The sequence below is a fragment of the Nyctibius grandis genome, chromosome 1 (genome assembly GCF_013368605.1).
Source record: "Nyctibius grandis isolate bNycGra1 chromosome 1, bNycGra1.pri, whole genome shotgun sequence".
NCBI classification, from domain to species: domain Eukaryota; kingdom Metazoa; phylum Chordata; class Aves; order Nyctibiiformes; family Nyctibiidae; genus Nyctibius; species Nyctibius grandis.
Genome location: NC_090658.1, coordinates 44,214,266 through 44,232,227, shown reverse-complemented (window position 1 = coordinate 44,232,227; position 17,962 = coordinate 44,214,266). Strand labels below are relative to the sequence as shown.

Below are 17,962 nucleotides of genomic sequence, written 5' to 3'. Positions count from 1 at the left end.
GCCCAGCAGCTCTCTCGGACAGGCCCTGGGCATGGCTCGGCAGCTGGCCGAGAAACGGCGCGGCCCCCGCGCAGCCGTCCTCCCCGGGCCACGGCAAACGCACCCGCGGTGCCAGGCGCCCTCCCGGGGTAGCAGAGCACCCTCCCCCCTCCCAAGAGGAAGCTGTCCGACCGCGGCTGGGGCCAAGCGCGGCGGGGGCCGCTGCGGAGCTCCGGGGGAAAGGCCGCCTCCCGCGCCGTGGCTGCCACCACAGCCGGGCCCCGAACACAGCCGGGCCCCGGGAGTGACAGCGGCCGCCGCCGGCCCTGGGGACGCGCGCGGGGCTGGCCGGGCGCGGTGACGCTGGAGGCGGCCGGAAGCCGCTGGGAGGGGCCAAACCGGGAGCGGAGCCGGGGCAGGCGGCAGGGGCCGGTGGCAGCGCCGGCCGGCCTCAGGCCGCGGGTCTCCCGGCACTGCTAGTCGCGGAGGTACGCTGTGCAGACAAAGGGGGAGCGGCCCGTGAGGAGGGAACCGGAGGGTAAAAGTAGTAGTAACCGCCCCGCCCCGCGTGTGTGTGCCCGTGGGGGAGAAGGGGCCGCTCCCGGGCGGGGCCGAGGCGAGCGCAGCTGGAGCTGGGGCTTCCTCGGAGCGCGTTACGGCTGAGGTGGCCGAGGTTTCTCGGTGAGACTAGTCCTGTGTCCTTCCAGTGTGTTGTCGTGTTGGGTTTATGGCCGGGGGCGGGGGGACGCCGCTGGTGTTTTGTACTTTAATCGCTTGCGAATATCCGGGGAGTATCTCGCTTATTCTCTTCGCAGAAGCCTTGTTTGCCTCGGTGCAAAGTCTGGCTTTGGTTATAAAGCCTAACCTGAGTTACCCTCGGGAGAGACATTTCGTGCGTGTCACAGTGGGACAAGCAGAATAGCTGGTTGTTGGCCTTTCTGTTTTCCTATTGAAGAGGTTTTCAGCTGCTTTGCAATGTGTGGGATAACAGGAAAGCACAGGTATATTTTTCAGGTCGGGAAACCTTAACTTACAGTGCTGGAGACCTAAGATTTGATGTAATGTGTACTGACAGTGGTTCCTCTGACAGAAGGTCACAGGAGAACCTTGCAGTTGCGTGTTCACTTTTTCAATTAAAAAAAAACAAACACAAAACAAATAAAAAACCCTCAACCCATCACTTTGCCATAGTGCTGCTGGTCTGCCAAGACTGACAGTCGGTCCTGTTCCAGGATCCTCTTTCAGCAGGAGCTAGCTTGCTGTTGCGCACCCAGGGAAGTTCAGTTAGCAGGCTGCTGGGTTGTAGGTCTGGGTTTTGTTTTTTTGGGTCTGCTATTGGACTTGCCAATGCTAAAAATGATTGTTTGCCTTAGCCTTGATTTCCTCCTTTTTAAATTGAAAATAATGGAATTTGCCTGCCTTTTCACATTCCTGCTGTGAGCTGATGGTGGTATCCCATGAGAAGATCACAGGAGCAAAACAGTTATGCAGCATAGGCATCTTATGTTCTCTGAATAGCATTCTACACACTGGTCTTAAGTAGAAGAATTAATACCCTTCTGGCTGAAATCTTCCACAAGATAAGCCAGATGTTGCAAGGGGCACTCTGTTGTTGAATCACTGCAGAAGATTAAACCCAGGGCCCTGTGGAACAGGTCACAGACCTCCAGTTGTTGGTTTGGTGGTGGTGGTTTGTTGGGTTTTGTTTGATTTGTTTCTTTTTTTTTCTTTTTTTTTTCCTAATGTTGCTAGCAGTTGTCACCCAGTAATGATGCTAGAACCCTCACCTTTGCTTTTTCCCTGTCTGCCTGTCATCACCACACGGTTTGCTTGCTACCTTAAGTTGTTTCTCCAGAATGTGGAAGAAATAATTGCTTAGTAGTTTCAATTGGGCCCTGAATTTTGGTCACTTCGTTAGGTTTGCTAAAGAAATTACAGTATAGGTGGATATACTCACAAGCTGTTTCATTTCTTATTAATGCTGTGCATTTAATGCAAGTTTTACAAACTCCTGTAGTTATTTGTGGAGTTCAGGGATTGTATGCGTTGGAGGAAGAAACATTAAACACCCTTTGCTTCCCTGCTATGTCTTTGCCTAGTATCTCTTAACTTTATGTAAGATAAAACTGAAAAAAGCAAGTTCACCCCCTAGGGCCTGTCTGCCTTGGGAAATCTGGGAATAGCACAGAAAGTGTTAAAAGAAACAGAAGTGGTTGGTTGTTTGTCTTGGGAAAACTGCTTTTGTACTGTGTGCGTTTTCCCTGTCTGCAGGCAGGGGTCAGCTGCAAATGGAGACCTATTCGGGCCCAGCTGAGGGGCACTGAGTTACCAGTGTTCCCCTGTATGATGGATGATTTTTATGTGGGATTCTGTCTTAGTATACATAATCTTGGGAAGCTGCCGATGACATTTTGTACCTGTGTGCACTGCCCCTTGTTAGAGTGGTACTTTATTGCTTTAAGCAAGCCTTTAATTTTCTTATTTCAAAACTCCAGCAAATTTCTTGGAGAGATGTTTGCATCATTTCTTGTGCTGGTTAAGGTTATACCTTGGAGAGTTTCATTTCATGTAGTGTCACTTTGTTTCTTTCTAATTAAAAGTTTTGGTTTTCCTAAGGGATCACTCCTTTGGTGCTGCCCGACCAGTCAGTCCTTTAAATACGCTCCAGCAGCGGTCACACAGAACTGACAAACTTGAGCTGGAGGAGGGAACATGATGTCCTTGGATGGACCGCAGAAGACCATCAGTAACCCGGTAACTCCCCTGTCACGTCAACAACTTCTCCCTTGGGAAATGGGACTTTGCTCTTTTATGTCAATAGTTAGTACTTGCGCTGTTTTGCACAGTGAGGGATGTTACTGAGAACTCTTTGCATTGCTGAGGTATTTGAGGGACACAGCTGACACTAGGAGCTGATGGTGTTTAGAAGCTGTGCTGTAAGCAAATGAACACTTAATGCACAGGACTTACAAAACAGGAAGGAAGTTCTGTCGGCCTTGGAGGGTAATTCTTTTTCATACACAGCTTATGTGGATGTCTGGCATTTTTTCAGAATGTGCTGGATCGAAAGTGAAAATATGATAAGCAGTGTTTTCACTGCTAATTCTCTGCAAACATGGGTGGTGCCTGGCAGCCCTTGTGAAATGTTTTTTTTTGGTGGTGCTTGTAACTTCAGTCTGAACAATTCAGCTTGGAATCTTTTTCGATAGTTGATATCTTACCTTATAATAAATCCTGATTTGTAGGGAAGACTTGAGCTTACACGATTCAGCAATTGCAGAGAGTGGATGTGACAGAATATTATTTGCCTACCTTAGAGTCTGGAGACCTCTCTGAAAAGCTCTAATATTCTCATGATCTGGGACAGCGGCCTGACACTGGCATATGGCTAAAGGGATGGGCTGGAGCTGTGTTTTTCATTGTATCTTAAAAAAGATAGTTCCTTTGAGCCTGCAGGAAATAGTATTTTTAACATTCTGTGCTAGAACTCTTTAAAAATAATGAAGCGTGTAGAGTATCTAAGTGGAGTGTAGAGTAGCACAGAGCTGCACAGGACTTCCTTATCTATTGCAGTTTTGCACTGATACACACCTGTACCCTCAGTGAATCTGAGTGTTCAGTCCCACTGCATGTTCACTGCTAGCAAAGTGGATAGAGTTAGGGATGATGGGGGAATAGCTTCAACCTTCTTCACAAGAACCCATCTGGGAGAGGAAGGAAAACTGTGTGGAGATTAACTAGAAGGTGGAAGGACTGAACTGCAAAAAGAAATGGAGGATGAAAGTTGGTAGATGGGGATTTTAGTGGGATAAGAGGTGTTCAGGACAAATAATCTGTGTAAGGGAGCGAGGAAGAGTTCAGCAAAATTGGATGGCTGCAAGGGGACTGATGAGTATGATGGGTGACAAGACCAGGCTGGAGAATATAAAGAACGTAAACTACTGCTTAGGGGTCAAGAGCCTAAAGTGGGAATAAAGGTGAGTATTTGGGACTGGAATGTGGAGACAGAGTTGGGAAAGATTGTGCTGATGACCTCAGAACAGCCTCCAGACAAGGCCATGAGCAACCTGCTCTATCTGACCTTGCAAGGCATTGACACCAGAGGTGTCTTCCAGCCTCAGCCCTTCTGTGATTCTATCACCTATGTGATACCACAAGGTGAACTTAGTAGGGATGGAGGAGGGCAGGCTATGAAGACTTCACTGTTTCAATGAATTGTTCCATGAGCAGCAAAACTTTAAAGCTTTATTAGAGGTTTGAGTCTATGTGTTTCTTCACTACTGTACTGTTCTGAATCATCCAGAAGATCCTTTACTTCCCTTGTCTGGCAAGAAATGTTGTCAAGCCCCATCTCATGGGGCAGCTGTCCGCTACTCAGCAAGCTGGATGAAAGCTGTGCTGTCACAGTCCTTTCCTCTGTAAGACCACAATCTGTCCTCTTGTTTTATGAAAACTGGCAGATATTAGAAAGAACTTGATCTTTGAAACCTCTCAAACTCAGTTGATGTTGACCAATTGGCTTCATAGGTAATTTTTGGAGGTCTGGAAGAGAGGCTGGAAGAGAGGGATGTTGGTAGATGTCACAAGCATTACTCTTAATAAATATTGAGGAAAAAGTAGTAGAAGAACATCTTGAGACGTGAGGAAATTACAAGCACATTATGTGATGACAAAACCTCATTAAGTCTGTAGTATTGCACCCAGGAAATGCTCTATTATGGCCTTGTGGATTCCATGTCTGAGCTTCTGAAGAGTTGATGGGCCAACCTTCTTTTCTCTTAAATAAATTCATCCTTTTGAATGTAAAGAAGTTTTTTTTTTGCCACACCTTCTCTTCTGGGGTAAATAACTTTGACCCACTGGAGTAGTTAAGTCCCAGCATCCCTGGCCTGTGTCTGTATGTTTCTCTGGTTTGTTTTTGGAGACTGAACTGGTAATTTATTACTTGACTGCATTACTCAGAGCTACTACCCCTCAGGAGCAGCGTGTTAAAACTAAAATAATCAAGATATGTTTTTTCTTATTTATTAGTATTAATCTTAAAATTGAGCCTCTTGTGTACAGTTTGTATATTAAGGAACCAAGCTACTACCAGTAAGCAAAGGGATTTCAGCCTATTTATTCTTTCACTTAACACTTGCGTTCACATTTGGGTCCTCCTCTGCTGCACCTGCTTAAGCCAATAAAAATACACCAGATTTAAAACAACTTGACCATTTGTGAGCTTATGCTTGAGAAGCAAGTTCTTTAAGTCTGTTTTGCCTGATGTAGAAGACAACTGCAAATTAGGTTTTGTGCAGTGTGTGGGTAGCTGAGAAGGGAATTGGAGAGAGGGCAGGAAAGGATGTGTATCTACTGGCAGAAATGATCAACACTCTGTGTTTAGGCAATTTTTGCTGTCGTTCCCCCTTCCCTCCCCACAAATTCACAAGAATAAGTGTCAACAAACACATCCCCTTTTCATATCTTCCTGTTTTGCGTGATGATATGTATATATTTAAAACATAAAAATCTCAGCTTGTCCTTTTATGCTCCAATATTCCATTCAAGAGTAGTATTTCCAGTCGGTTCCTTGTTTGTTGTTAAATCACTGGAACTCTTGTTTGCAACTGATGTTTCATTTCAAAGATGTCCTAAAATCTTATACACTGTTCCATAGATGAGGGATTTTTTTTGGGGAAAAAAAACCCCAAAAAACAACATTGGCAGAAATTTTTGTCTGTTAACCAGAGCAAATGCAACATTTGCTACTGTTTGCTTCCTTTTTCAATCTAAAGCACATGTGATGAGATGCAGACTTATAGCTTTGCTTTCAGATCAGTCTCCTGTGTACTCCACAGTTTTCTGTTAAGGTGCTCCCCTTCCCTCCCTGAAATGCTGGGTGCACCAGCTGATGGTCAGGGTAGGGCTTCTGTCAGCATGTCTGAGCCTTTTCCAGAGAGCCGTGCTGGGGCGTTTGGGCCTTTTATTTTAACTGACATGTCCCCTCATATGGCTTAACAATTCCTACCATGTTGCCATTTCAGTTTAGCATAATGTGCAAGTGTCACCTTCTCCAGCTACTGATACAGAAGAAAAAATAGGCAGGCTTTGAGCCAGACTGCATACCATAGATACCATAAAGACCAAGACCCTTGAACAGGGCTATTTCAGTGCACTTTGCAGTTCTTAGCACATTAGGATGAGGTACTTTGTTGTGATGGTCGTGTAGTTTTTACTAAGACGACACTCTGTGACATAGTCTCTTCTTTTCCCATCACTGCTTTCCAAAATGAAGCAAGAACAAGCAAAAAAGGCAGCTGCTATAGTGTGGGGTCAGAAGGGTTGTGGAAGGTGCCTCCTGCTACCAGCAAAGGGCTGATAATAATCAGCCCTTGTCAATGACCTAATTGGAAGTGAATCCTCTTTATACTCAACTAAAAGTGAGGCAATAAAATATTATGACTCTTCATTTGAGAGCTAGGAATTGAGGCTGGAAATTTTAGTTTTAATTTTATCTGAGAAGCTTGGTTTTCACAGATGAAAATCTGCTGGGTTTTTCCTTCCTGTTGTGGTGGGTATTTAGTGCTTTTCTACTGTTTCTTTTAAATGAAATGCTGGATGTATTTGTTTTAATGTGCTAGAGCACCACATAATTAAGTATTAGAATATTATTTTTAAAATTATTGTGTTTTTTTGGCCTCCATCACAAAATGTTATTTGAATCTTTTTTTTGCTTCCTTTTTTTTTTTCCCCTTTTCTAGATCATTCCATACGTTGGGACAATACATGGTGGCCTTGTTCCTGGAGAGCTGATTGTGATACATGGGACTGTTCCTGATGATGCAGACAGGTAATGGCTGTGGTGTCACTTTTTGCAGTATCACCATGTGAACAAGAATGTAATGGATAAAATGTTTCCAGGGGTCCTACTTATGATGGCACACAAAGGCTTCATCTAAATCCTTGTGATAGTGTCAGAGTGAATACAGGCTTAAGCGGTTAATGAAAGCCTGTGAGTGGCTTTCAGGTGATGAGAAGTGGAGGGTGAACTGATTTTTTGCTTTCTGCTGATCCTCTCTTCTCTCTTTTTGCTTTGCCTGCTTTGGCAATTTTTTTTCCCTATCATAGCATATGTCTGCTTGTCTAAAGAGGTTGTCTGAGACTAACAAAATTGTTAACTGAATGTGTTGCGTGAAGGAGTTAACTTAAACTGGGATAAGGAGGTATGAGCTAGTGCATGTGCCCAGTATGGGGGTTCTGTTCCCTGACTTTGCCCAAGGTTCATTTGGTTATTCTACTGAAGAAGATGGGAAGGAAGGTGATGAGCACAGTAAGTGAGGAGCTTACATGATATGAATGATGACCATTAAATAAATAATTAAATATTTTAATTCATTGCAATAAATCATGGGAGAACCTTTCACAAATGTGTAGGTTTTGGACAAATATATGTTTGTTTTTTTTCCTTATGCAACAACACTCATTGTGTCTGCCTGTTCTGACGCTCCACAATAAAACACAAGCGTATCGAACTTTTAGGTGATTTCTTGACAGACTGAGCTGAATGTGGTTTGTCTTATTTTTATGATTAGGTTCCAGTTGGATTTACAGTGTGGGAGCAGCATAAAGCCTCGAGCTGATGTGGCGTTTCATTTCAACCCCCGCTTCAAAAGGTCTGGCTGCGTTGTTTGCAACACACTGGAGAGTGAAAAATGGGGCTGGGAGGAGATCACTTACGAGATGCCCTTTCAAAAAGGGAAGTCATTTGAGATTGTCATCATGATTTTAAAGGATAAATTCCAGGTGAGTCTGGGTTGAAATCTGTAGCCAGTTGTTAGGCCAATAAGAGAGAGGTATTTTGTATACTTACAGTAAATAGTTGGAAGCCTTGGTTTCTCTGTTACCTAGGTATAGTCTAACTACAGAGAAGCTGAGAAGCTTTTCTTTAAAGAAGCACTAAGTAGATCAGACTTTTAATTTTGTATTGCTTCTCTCTAAGTTGGATGAGTGGGCAAGTAATTTCCTGCCCTGGCTAATGGTTACTCCACCCTTCCTGTCTTATGTGCAAAGAGCTGACCTTAGGATAAACCTGTTTTGTGACTAGTGTAGGACAGTCCTCTTGGAAGAAACGTGTGAGGTGAATTTGTCTTGCTCTGTTAGACTGCAATAATAGATTCTATTAGATTGGTAATACCACACTGGTAAATGATCAGGTGATAGAAACAAAAGGTGTGAAACACAAATTTTAGTGTAGGCAAATAAATCTCCCTTGTAGTGATGGAAAGAGACTGAATCACGGATGAGCTGAACTTAGTTGCTCTGAAATTTCTAGGACACTCCCTGCTTCTGTACCAAACCAGTCTAAACCAGAGATACATGCATACAATTTGTAGCGTATGTTTAATACAATTTTCCTGTTTTGTTTCCTGTCTCTTTAGGTGACTGTAAACAAGAAGCACTTGCTGCTCTACAACCACAGAATTAGCCTTAAAAGAATAGATACTCTTGGAATATATGGCAAAGTGCAGATCAAAACTATAGATTTCATTTCTAATGTAAGTTATATAGAGAGCTGACTTGTTTGATTCCTTTTCTGTCTTGCTAAACTACAGAGTGATTTATGATGAAAAGGAAGTAAAAGAAAAGCAGCTACACAATCTAACGTCAGTAACAAGATTTTTTTTTCCCCGCATTTCAACATGTGAGTCTCATGTGAGGATCTCTGTCTTCCCGTTTTAGTCTTGAGGTTAGGGGCAAAAGCGTGACAAAGTTTACAGCTTACAAAGTTAACAGGACAGATGGTATAAGAATTGATTTGATACTGAATCTAGGAATGGATTAGGCTTTTCAAACATTGCAGGAGCTCCAGAATGAACTCTCACTATTGAGAGACTGTAACTTGTTGCTTGGCTTCCAAATGCCGAGTTCAGCCACAGCTGGAACTGCTTGTGCGCATAACCCTGTTTTTCCTGCTAAAATGACTGAATTGTTGAATGAAGTGATAAATAGGAGTGTACGTTAATTTCAGGGGGGTGAGGTGTCCTTTCTTGAAGACTTTGTGGCTTGACTTGCACTTGGACCAAACTGCAGTGAACTTAAAGTGAAGGTGGTGCTGTGCTTCCTCTCAGCTGCCAGCTCTGCTAGAGAAAGTAAACCAACAGGGAGGAGTCGAACAACACTTTCCCCTTTGCAGGAAGAGAGATCCTTCTGCTCTGAAAGAGTGAGACTTTCAGAGCAGAAACGGAAGGTGATAAATTCCAGGGAGATACAGAAGGTGAATGCCTTTTCCCTTTCTTCCTGCCACTCACTAAGGCAGCCTCCCTACTCCTGTGTAATAGTCCTGGGTCTCTTCTGCCCCATCCTCACCACATTGTGGGCAAAGCTTGGGTCTCTTACTGCAAGGGTCAAGTCTAACTCAGGTCAGAGTGCAAAGCCTGTGCACAGACTCTTATGGGCCCCATCACTTGGCCTTGGGTGTGTTGCCCGAATAATCTTACTTCAAAGCTATCTGAGTCTTGGTCTTGGAGGACTGACTCTGAGAAGAGCTTGGGGGCAAGCAGGTGCTGTAGGTTGGTTTCTGTCACAAGCACAAAACAAAACAGAGTTGCTTTAGTCTGTGGTTGCTGATGCTGTATCTTTTGGGGGGAGAAAGGAATGGAGAAGGGTGATTGTTTCCTTTTTGTCTTTGCTTCTAATATACTCTTCTGAGGAGGAAGATGGAGGCTTATATTGACATAAGCTGAAGACACAATCTGCCAGGGCTAAGCTGGCACTGTATCTCTGCATGGCCATGTTGCTCATCTGTCCTTTCCATGTGAAGGGACAGGAATGCAGGGGGCTGCTTAGAACCCAAGGCCACCTGTGTGGACCTGCCCTGCTGGTATTCCTACCCAAGTGAGGAAAGCTCAATGGGTACCCTCAGATGCTAAGGGGTTAACAGTGCTCTGACTGTTAAATAAAGATTCAAACCGTAATGAGGTGGTCTTCAGAAATCTCAATTTGGCGTCAGCAGTTGATCTTCAGGACTTTTCCTTGGTTTGTAGGGATTTGGCTATCTTTTTCTTTACCATAGCCCTAGATTTCCATGTTAACAGTTCACCCTTCAAAGCAACACAGATCCTTATACGGTTCTAAACTGACTTTATGTTAAAAAGTTTTATGAAGTTAGGAATGACATCTAAATATCTCTCTCTGCAGTCTTTACAAGGCTCTCAGCCGTTGTCTCTAGGAGTAACAAAGATAAACACAGAAAAGGTACATATGTTTGTAAAAGGTTGACTGAATCTCCCTGTTATCTGATAAGCCAGATAATGTTGTTTGTTTTCTCTTGTAGGGGGAAATGCCAGATGGTTCGCAATTTGTAAGTGTCTTGTGTAGACTTGTGGCAAATGTGAAGAGTAAAAAAAAATCGAAATAAAACCATCTCAGTTATTCATGAAAAAACATGCACAGAACAAGGGAATCGAGAATCTACTGGGAGGTGATCATCAGTGAGGTTTTGTAGAGAGTAATCCTCTTTTCTGCTGCTAGTAAAAGTGAGGCTATCTGTTAAATTGTTCAGAAAACCCAAAAGATAAACACAGCATCTGCAGCCATAAACAGAGAAATAAAAAGTGAGGTACCTGAAGTTTTAAAGGACCAAGTCACATGAAAAACTTTTTTCAAATAAGCATACTAGTTCTTCACGTTAGGGAATACCTGCAAAACAAAAGTATTCTGCAGTCATATTACGCCAAATGGCCTTATGTTAATGTGCGTATCTCAGAACCTGCCTGGCTACATCCTCCTCTTGCTGACAGGTCCGTGCTTACCCTGTGTACGCTTCAGGTGGCTGGATGCAAGCATCGCACCTTAGGGTTGGAACGCGCACGCAGTTAGCACAGAGCATAGACAGAATGAGTGCTCATCTTTTTGCAAAAAGCTGTACAGGTGAACAGTATCCAGACTGGAGTAAGGACCACGCTCAAACTGAAAAGGTCTTGGAAGCCAGGAATATATACAAATAGAATTTGTGGAGAAGGTGAAGTTGCAGTGAGTGCGATGATTTTGGTTGCCTTGTCGCTTGACAGTCTGCCTTCTTCAGTCCTCTTTTCAAAACCAAATAACATGCAATATGGTCATTTGCAAGTGGTGGACTTTGGCAAACAAATAAAGGCAAAGTACTTCTCCATTCACTCCTTTTCCCTGATCAAGATAATTTCTTAACACAATGAAAAAAAAAAAGGCAAATACTTGCACTATCTATCATGAACTGGTGCCAGGAGGACAGAATACTCAGTGACCCTACTTCTAGCACTTCTGCAACTGTGGGACTACACACCTAGCATGAGTCTTTAAGGCATAACTGAAGCTTTCAGAGAGGAGAGGTCGATATGTCCGTATCTGAATAATTATGTGATACAAATTTAAATTAGTGCAGGGAGTTTTGTGCTTACTTTTTTCCCCCCCTTCTCCCATTAGTGGTAGCAGAAGTAGTTGCAAGTAATGTTTATTTTGAACCCAAGGTGGTAGTCAAAAGAAAAAATTCAACACATTGATATGTTTATCTCAGTGTAACTTTTCCACTATAGTCTTAGTATCCCAGAACATGTTGGTAGGAATAACTTTAGCTATAAGTGCAGATTTGCAATTGTAGGCCAGATTTCTTCCTGCCATAGTAAAGCTCAGCTTGTATATTGAAAAAAGTAAGTCAAAGTCAAGGTTTTTACTAGTGGTATACTTCCAGGGAGTTCCTTACGTTGGGAAACTTGATACTGCACTTCGTCCAGGATGCACAGTTGCCATAAAAGGAGAAGTGAATAAAAACCCAAAGAGGTAAGTGTTACTGAATTTTTCTGCTATTTAACTGATCTACTCTTGAGAATGAGTAGGCTTTTCCATTGCCTCATTATATCTTTACTCACTTGCAACTTTGCATCTGGAATAATCTGAAACTACAGTGCAGTTTTCTTAGGAACCTGCAGGATACTACTTTAGAGAGGACTTAAAAGAGCAGCTCCATTGTGAAAAGTGAAGGTAAAACCTGCGTGTCTTACCTACTAAATCTGCATCATTCACAAGATTGTGTGTCTGTTCAGGGTTTCCATTGTGCAAGGCGTGTGAACACACATACGTACAGACAGCTTTTATTCTAAAGAGATCCAAGAGTAAGGGAACTGGCAGAAGTAGATGGAAAATGAGTGAATTAGATGAGTTGTTGGTGTGCTCAAACGCTGCATGTTTCTCTGAATACTTCTCGGACAGCCTCCTTGGGGACTGACTAACAAAAACTGAGTCATGAAAGCTGGTAGGGGAGTATGAGCTATAGTTCTGATAGCAAATTAGGAACAACAAGTTGTGAAGAAGACATTTTCCCAACATGATATCGAGAGGGGGGAAAAAACCCAGGGAGCGCAACATGGTCAAAATGGAGCTGAGGAGATACCTGTGCTTCAGCATGCCGTTTGCTTAAAGTGTGGTTTTGGTTCTGCAGAAAAATGCCTAAAAATGAAGCAATTAGTGCAAATGATGAGAAGCATGTTTTTTTAACGCTGTGTGTATGCATTGCAGTCCTCAGAGCACATATCTGCCCTGCAGCTGAACAGCACTCAGAGTTCATATTAATACTGGAACCCAAGGTCTAGAAATCTCATCAACAAAGTTTGAATGGACTTCAAATTGGACAGGATAATTAATACTTGATAGTAGCATTTGTTTTCCTTCTTTTGACTTGAAAAGCTTATTAGCACAAGTCCTGAATGTACTGCTTATAAGCGTGAAGAGGCTTTTGGGTGTTAGTGAAAGCATTGCAGGTTGTCTGCTCTTTGTGCTTTTAAACGCATAGATTTTTATAGGGTTTATAAGTTATTTAATGTCTTCACTCGGCTCATGCAGTTGTAGATGTTCCTTTTTCTTGGTGAAAAAGAGGACTTCACAGCTTGGAAGTGTGGCCGTTGCTACATTTTGTATCTGGACTAAGCAATTCTAGGCTTCTCAAAGCAGGGAAATAACCTGACAGCTGGAGCTAACTTGGAGAGAGGAGTATTTCTTCTTCAAATGCAGTATTGAGTTTGGATGACTCTTCCCGCTGATCACTCTTCTCCAGAGCCCCCATTTAGGAACCCTGTGTTGTGGACATGTCTGAGATATTGCAGAGTATTCATTCAGCCTGGGCAGAGCTACGCTGCCTACAAAGTAACACTTTGTATGCATGGTGTCCCACCAATCTTAAATGTGTGGAGAGAATCCTGAAATTTTTCCTTAGAGTCTAACGAGTTTGCTGGCAGATAGAATATAATGTCTTTAGGTAAAACAAAGCCTCTTACTCTCCACTGCCTGAGTTAGAAAGTGATGGTGGAGCAAGTAGCACTGTATGTTTCTGTGAGAACACTGCTTCCTAGGGCTGTAGGGGAGCAGCACTTGGCCCAATACCTGCTTGCTGAGACATGAACAGAAAGGTGTGAGTGACGAACCAGATCTAGCAGGGTCATGCCCTACATTTGCTGCCTCTAGCAAAGGTTTCAAGGTGTGAAGGAGACAAATGCATGTTAACTGCCTGCTTGATTCTTCAGGTGAATCACAGCTCTGGCTCCAGAACAGTTCTGAGTATTGGCCAAGGGCTTGGTAAATAGCATGGACTACTGCATCACACTTATAAACCCTTGGTATAGTAAACTTTTAAAAAATATCTTCCAGCTTTGCGATAAATCTGAAATCAAGTGACTCAAAGGACATTGCATTACATCTGAATCCCCAAGTGAAAAAAAAAGTTTTTGTAAGAAACTCATACCTTCATGACAGCTGGGGAGAAGAAGAAAGGGAAGTTGCCGACTTCCCTTTCAGTCCAGGGATGTACTTTGAGGTAAGATTAACTGAAACATAGCATCAAACTGGTAATACTGCCAAAAGGATTAGCAGTGGTGCGTAAATGTCATGTCACTAATACAGATTTAAATAAAACTGCCATTCCTGCATTTCTTGAGAATATTTAGGATTAAATGGGACCATAGGGAGCAGAGATTTGACTTGGTTTTAATGACAGTTTTCTTTGTAAATAGTTGCAAGAATTCAGCCTGTGCTTAGAACGAATTTTAATTGAATTGAGTTGGACTTGATGATCCTTATGGGTCCCTTCCAACTTGAGTTATTCTATGATGCTATGCATTTTATTGAAGTTCCATTTTTAAATGTTGCTTTTGCATGAAACATTCTTTGTAACAGAGGCAGGGCTTGCCCAAGTCTAGGCTAGATCATCAGGTTGTTTTTCATGTCTTACCTGAGCTTAAAACGTAACTGTTCCTCCTCTTGCTTTTCAGCTGATCATTTTCTGTGATGCCCATCAGTTCAAGGTTGCTGTTAATGGTGTTCACATTCTGGAGTACAAGCATCGTTTTAAACAACTTCAAAAGGTCAACACAGTGGAAATCACGGGAGATGTTCAATTGTTAGATGTGAGGAGCTGGTAGTTCTTTCAGTCAATCAGTACTAAAAGAATTAAACCTCTTCTACTGACAGTGCTTCCTTGTCAAGTACAGACAGGTGCTGACTCGCACTGAGCCTGCCTTTACCTATCTAGGCTTCTGCATCTGCCTCTCTGAGTTAGGTGAGTACCACAACTGCTAGCTGCGAGGTTAAACCCTCCTCTAGTTCACAGTATCCTGGCAAGCTAAAAACAAGTGCTTGCTCAGATGATAAATCTCCTGTATTACTGAACCTAGCAATATGGAAATGCTGCATCATACTGTGTCTAACAATTGCACTTGGTAGGTTTAAGTTATACTACTACTCGGCATTCCTTGATAGCATACCTTCAATATTGTGAAGTAGAAACAAGACTGAAATAAGATCTGAAGATATGGTTATCTACCCCAAAAGGGACATTGGTAATTCATTTAAAATAGAATTATGAAAGATACTCTTCTGCTTCTTCGTTTATATTAGCAACTATAACCTTTTTACTGAGGCTGGATTAAGCGAACATTTGACCCATCAGCTCTAGCAAAAGGCAAGGAGGAATTTGATGTTACTTCTTAGCCTGCTGCTGCAGTAGTACCTTCTCTGACACTCGTCGTTATGTCACCTCCTGCTTATAAGTGGCTTAAATCAAACATACAGCAGCATTTCTAGCTTTTAGTTTTACAAAGTGAAACAAAACGATTTAGCTGGTTCTAATTGTGTGAATTTTTGAAAGCTTGTTTGATCTGAAAGGGCTCCCGACTGAGTTGAGATTGCTCAGGGACTGAAGTAGATGTTTGTGTTTTTCATTTTTTAAACACGTGTGAATCCAGGTAGTTTCAGCTGAGATGAGACTCGGATGCTCATCAGTGGAATAGAGAATGAATCCTTTTTCAGTCTTGTATTAAAATACTGTCTCTCTGAAACAAGCTGTTCCTACTAAATCAGTTTTCCGTACAAATATCAGTCTTAATTTTTATACTCTTTTTAAAAATAAGTTGCTACTGGCTGTCAATAAATGCCTGAGGGATGTTACTATTTATCTTAACAGCTGCTAAAAGAGTGAAGCAATTTCAAGAATAAGATGTACCCTAAAAGACTGTTTAAGATAAATTACCAGATTTAATGTATAAAAAGCATAAATAAAACCACTTGTGAACTCTGCTTTTCTCCAAGTGTGGCTAAGTAGCTATGATTCCTTTTCGATCTCTATTTTGTCTTGTTTCACTTATTATCTTACCAGTATCTCCAAGGTGGCATAGTGATCCTGACTGGAGGACCATTTCCACAGTGAGAAGTTAGTGATCCACAGACCAGTTAACCTGAGTGGGCCTAGGCCTCAGCTATGCTGGTGTGACCTTCAGGACAGGGTTGTGCTGTACTACCCCTCAGATAAACTTAGCTGGCTGGTTGTAACAACAGAGCGGCCGGGAGGCAGCTCCTACTCAGTAATGGCAATTACACTACTTGGGTGTCCTTGCCTTTATCTAAGAGTTCTGCAGGAAGTTCTCCTGTGAACCACCTTTTTGTTTGACAGCAGACATGATTAATAGTTATTTTTTTTTAAGAAAAATCCTCTAAGAGCACAAATCACCACAACAGGATCTGCATGGCATGCTGCACCCTGAACAGAGGCCCGCTCCCAGTGGGATGTAAGATTATCCTCTTTATGGCATTAGTTCTAACCAGTTGCATTTTAAACCATAATTTACAGAGTCTGAGTGCCTTTCTTACTAGCAGTGTAATGAACCAGCACCTCCTGGTGTAAAACAGGTGGTGAGTTTTTTGGTAAATTCATTAATGTAGCAACCAATTTATTCTTGATCTTGAGGCGAATATGAAGCTAAGCAGTAGCAGTCTTTAAAGACTAAAAACCAGCTTTAGCTCCTATATGAATCCTGGTTTCTTATAACTTCCCTTTCAGTAGCTTCAGTGGGTTTTTTACTTCCCTAAAAGCAGATTCTCAGGATTGCAGTGCGTGGGTCCAGTGAGTACCATGCTTACATTGTAGCATGACAGCCCCTCTGCAGGGACAGTAACTGCATAGGCCCAGCACAGTGGAATTCAGTGAGTCTCACATGTTGTCACTCTATGTGTGCTCAGCTACCAGAATTTACTGATAGCATGCTCCAGTTTCCTGCTGTTAAGAAAACAGCAGTTAAGGAAAAGTCATACGAAAAGTCCCCAGACCATCCAGAAACAATACAGCCAGATTCTTACAATATTTTATTAAAAAGTTAAGCTCTGATAAAAATTAGTATGGCAGTTTGCCTGTAACACTTGCATGTGTGAAGCTAACAAGATTCAGACAAAATCTGAAAATAAAGGGGATGATAAACTTAGAAGTAGCTTTGGAGTGGTTCTCCCAAAATGATTTCCAGTTGTTTTATTGTCTTCTGACACTGCTGCTCAACTTCTTCACATTCATCTAGAAAAAGAAATAAAGCAGGAATTAAGTAGAATAGTGATTACAGAGCCACCCTAGGAAGGCTTCATTACTCGTCAAGGCTAGAACTGTCTTCAAACACCACGTATAAAATAGTTATTCAATAATATTTGAATTTTTGGACTTAGATCAGTGTTACAGCAGAAATAATTTGCCTAAAACATGCAGCTGGGGAGATGTGCACAGGCTGTAACACAGAAGAAACTACCATAATTTAACTGAACTTCAGGAGTGTGTTGGATACAATCTATTTCAGTTTGCACAGTTTAAGCTACTGTATACAAATTCATAAGATTTATAGCAATTATAGCAATCGTCCTGTCTGAATCTTTGAAATAAGTGGCGCTTATTCTTTTTTGGTCATAGCCCAGTTGTCTGCCTTCACTAATGCCGCTTTAGAACATTACCTTCCATGAGCTCAGCTAAGAATGGAATAGATTCTGGTAGCAGGATCAGGTAGTTCTCTTTCAGTTTTTGTGCAACTTCTACCAAAGCAAGCAGAGCAGCAAATCGGACCTAAAACAAAACAATAATCTTTGTAAGGAAACAAACATTACAGTATAGTTCCCTGTATTCTTCCCCTCCTTCTTTCTATATAAGCTTGTAAACTATCTTTCCCTACTGAAGGGAACTAGTTTTAAGCTAATTTAAATCTCAGCATCTGGGTTAAGATAATATCAAAGGAAAAACAGGTTGCAAGAAGCAGGTATGTTGCTGGAAGTTATTTGATGTAACGGTCTTTAACTTCCTGTTACAATGCCGCTCTGTTCCACTGTATCAGAAGGACTTAGCTCAGTACAATGAAAAAACAAGTACTCCCCCGGAATACATATAACCTGTCAGATAGGAGAGTCTCGACAAAACTCCTGAAGGTTCATAAAGAACTGTCTTCCAGTTCTCCCTCTAAAATGCCCCTTTCTTCATACACGAAACAGGTTGGCCCTTATTCCAACACCTACCAAATCTTTAGAAAACCCAGACCACACAGTATGGAAGACATCCACACGTGGAATACTGACTGCTTGCAGTAAGAGCAGAAGGCCATGTTGTATACATCTCTCTAGAACTTAGGAGTAGCATAGTACAATATTGGTATTTTAATCTAGGCTAGTATTTTAGCAA

General features: G+C 42.2%; 2 protein-coding genes across 4 annotated transcripts in view; one reads left to right on the top strand and one right to left on the bottom strand.

The window, feature by feature from the left end:
* The first annotated feature begins 377 nt into the window (after positions 1 to 377).
* LGALS8 (galectin 8) lies at positions 378 to 15,582 on the top strand. Of its 3 annotated transcripts, none has more exons than XM_068409136.1 (10): positions 378 to 467; positions 2,596 to 2,733; positions 6,723 to 6,811; positions 7,554 to 7,764; positions 8,400 to 8,516; positions 10,159 to 10,215; positions 10,295 to 10,321; positions 11,687 to 11,775; positions 13,636 to 13,801; positions 14,256 to 15,582. In XM_068409136.1, the coding sequence occupies exons 2-10, from the start codon at positions 2,692 to 2,694 to the stop codon at positions 14,403 to 14,405; spliced, it is 948 nt and encodes a 315-aa protein (XP_068265237.1). In that variant the 5' UTR covers positions 378 to 467; positions 2,596 to 2,691; the 3' UTR covers positions 14,406 to 15,582. The 3 variants fall into 3 exon arrangements, with proteins under 3 accessions (XP_068265237.1, XP_068265255.1, XP_068265246.1); XM_068409145.1 differs by having other exon boundaries at positions 379 to 660; XM_068409154.1 differs by lacking the exon at positions 10,159 to 10,215.
* Positions 15,583 to 16,636: 1,054 nt separating this feature from the next.
* Positions 16,637 to 17,962, bottom strand: part of HEATR1 (HEAT repeat containing 1) — a 39,656-nt gene continuing 38,330 nt past the window's right edge. Inside the window, exons 44-45 of the mRNA XM_068404490.1 lie at positions 17,248 to 17,356; positions 16,637 to 16,822 (exon numbers count right to left, since the gene is read on the bottom strand). Of these exons, the coding sequence (XP_068260591.1) occupies positions 16,734 to 16,822; positions 17,248 to 17,356 (198 nt within the window). The 3' untranslated portion in view covers positions 16,637 to 16,733. The remainder of the gene's footprint in view (positions 16,823 to 17,247; positions 17,357 to 17,962) is intronic.